Raw genomic sequence first — 1,844 nt, 5'->3', positions numbered from 1 at the left:
TCAAAATATTTATAAAAGTTAATAATTCAAATATGAGTGATTTATTACCACTAATACAAGTAAATGTCTCTGCATTTGATACTCAAGTTGTGAACACTTTTAAGTATTTAATAATTCATCTTTGCTTCAATTCTTCAGGTTACATGACTATAATCATCAAAATTTTTTTCCAATTTTCAATTAAAATAGACCCAGACAAAGAAATTTCATAAGGATCTACCATCTTGTTGATGGTGATATTATAGATTTATAAGCATCTTTTTTCTTATAATTGAAGATTTTTTTGTTAATAAAGTTTACTTCGACTGCCTTCTTACAAATCATGCAAAACCAGAGCATTGTCACTGAGTTCATACTCCTGGGGCTTTCACAGAATCCAAATGTGGAAAAAATACTATTTGTTGCATTTTTATTGATCTATCTTGCCACTGTTGGGGGCAACATAATAATTGTGGTTACCATCATCTACAACCCTTCACTGCTACGTTCCCCCATGTACTTTTTCTTGGCATTTCTGGCTTTCCTGGACGCATGTACTTCTTCTACTGTTACACCCAAGATAATTATAGACTGTTTTTATGAAAGGAAGACCATCTCTTTTGAATGTTGCATGACACAACTGTTTACAGTACACTTCTTCACAGGGGCAGAAGTAATTGTCCTGGCATCCATGGCCTATGACCGCTACGTGGCCATTTGCAAGCCTCTTCACTATTCTTCCATCATGACCCGAAGGTTATGTAGTGTTTTAGTGTTGGTATCTTGGGCAGGAGGCTTTTTACATTCTATCATACAAATTATATTCACATTGCAGCTGCCTTTATGTGGGACCAATATTATTGATCATTACATGTGTGATTTGTTCCCATTACTGAAACTTGCCTGCACTGACACACACATTTTTGTCCTTTTGGTATTTGCCAACAGTGGAGCTATTTGTATTATAATCTTCTCATTATTGCTTGTCTCCTATAGTGTCATATTGTTTTCTCTGAGAGCCCACAGTTCTGAAGGACGACGTAAAGCTCTCTCCACCTGTGGATCCCATATTACAGTTGTGCTTTTGTTCTTTGTCCCATGCATATTAATATATGCAAGACCTACATCTGCATTGTCCTTTGAGAAAAATATACTTATATTTGTCAATGTTTTGACACCATTGCTCAATCCTATGGTTTATACTTTCAGAAACAAGGAAATGATGAATGCCATCAGAAAAATGTGGAAGACATTTACAGTGGTTTCTGATAAATTTTAAAATATTCCACTTTCATTGGGTAAGGACACTTACTATGGCAACATGATGATTTGAGATTACTTCCCAGAAACCTTCATGTTATTAATAACATGGAAGAACATTTTTAATTTAATACTGGTGCACATGAGATTTATGATCCCAGAGTTTTGCTTCATTGTAAATTTATCTGAGGAACAGTAATTTCAAGGTTCAATGGAGATTTATTTTAAAAAAATGTGGTAGAATTCAATAGATGACTATAGCAACTGTTTTTGACTCAGTATCAATGTTAACAGGCATATATACTATTTACCCTTCATATATACTCACATGTTTTATAACACTCACACGCACATACCTCATACACACCAACATAAAGAAATACCCTTAAAACTTCCATCAAAAGAATAAAGAAATCAATACTTTATTGGGCTAATACTATATTCTAGACTCTTTGTAAAGTGATGGCATCTTTAGATACAGTGGACATCAATAGCGAGACTGAGAATTTATGTTTCATAGTTCACACCATCACTCTTAAAATACCAATCAACATTGTTTTATAAAAACTAAAGCCAGTTTAATTTTATCCTCTCATTTACTTAAT

General features: G+C 33.6%; 1 protein-coding gene across 1 annotated transcript; it reads left to right on the top strand.

Moving 5' to 3' along the window:
* Positions 1-322: 322 nt before the first annotated feature.
* LOC146894041 (olfactory receptor 4C15-like) lies at positions 323-1,258 on the top strand. The gene has a single exon (XM_085690062.1). It carries the CDS (start codon positions 323-325, stop codon positions 1,256-1,258), a length of 936 nt encoding a protein of 311 aa, XP_085546188.1.
* The last annotated feature ends 586 nt before the right edge of the window (positions 1,259-1,844 follow it).

The sequence above is a fragment of the Myodes glareolus genome, chromosome 8 (assembly GCF_982192425.1).
Source record: "Myodes glareolus chromosome 8, mMyoGla1.1, whole genome shotgun sequence".
NCBI classification, from domain to species: domain Eukaryota; kingdom Metazoa; phylum Chordata; class Mammalia; order Rodentia; family Cricetidae; genus Myodes; species Myodes glareolus.
Note: the sequence above shows the minus strand (reverse complement) of the source record. Positions and strands in the feature narration are given on the sequence as shown.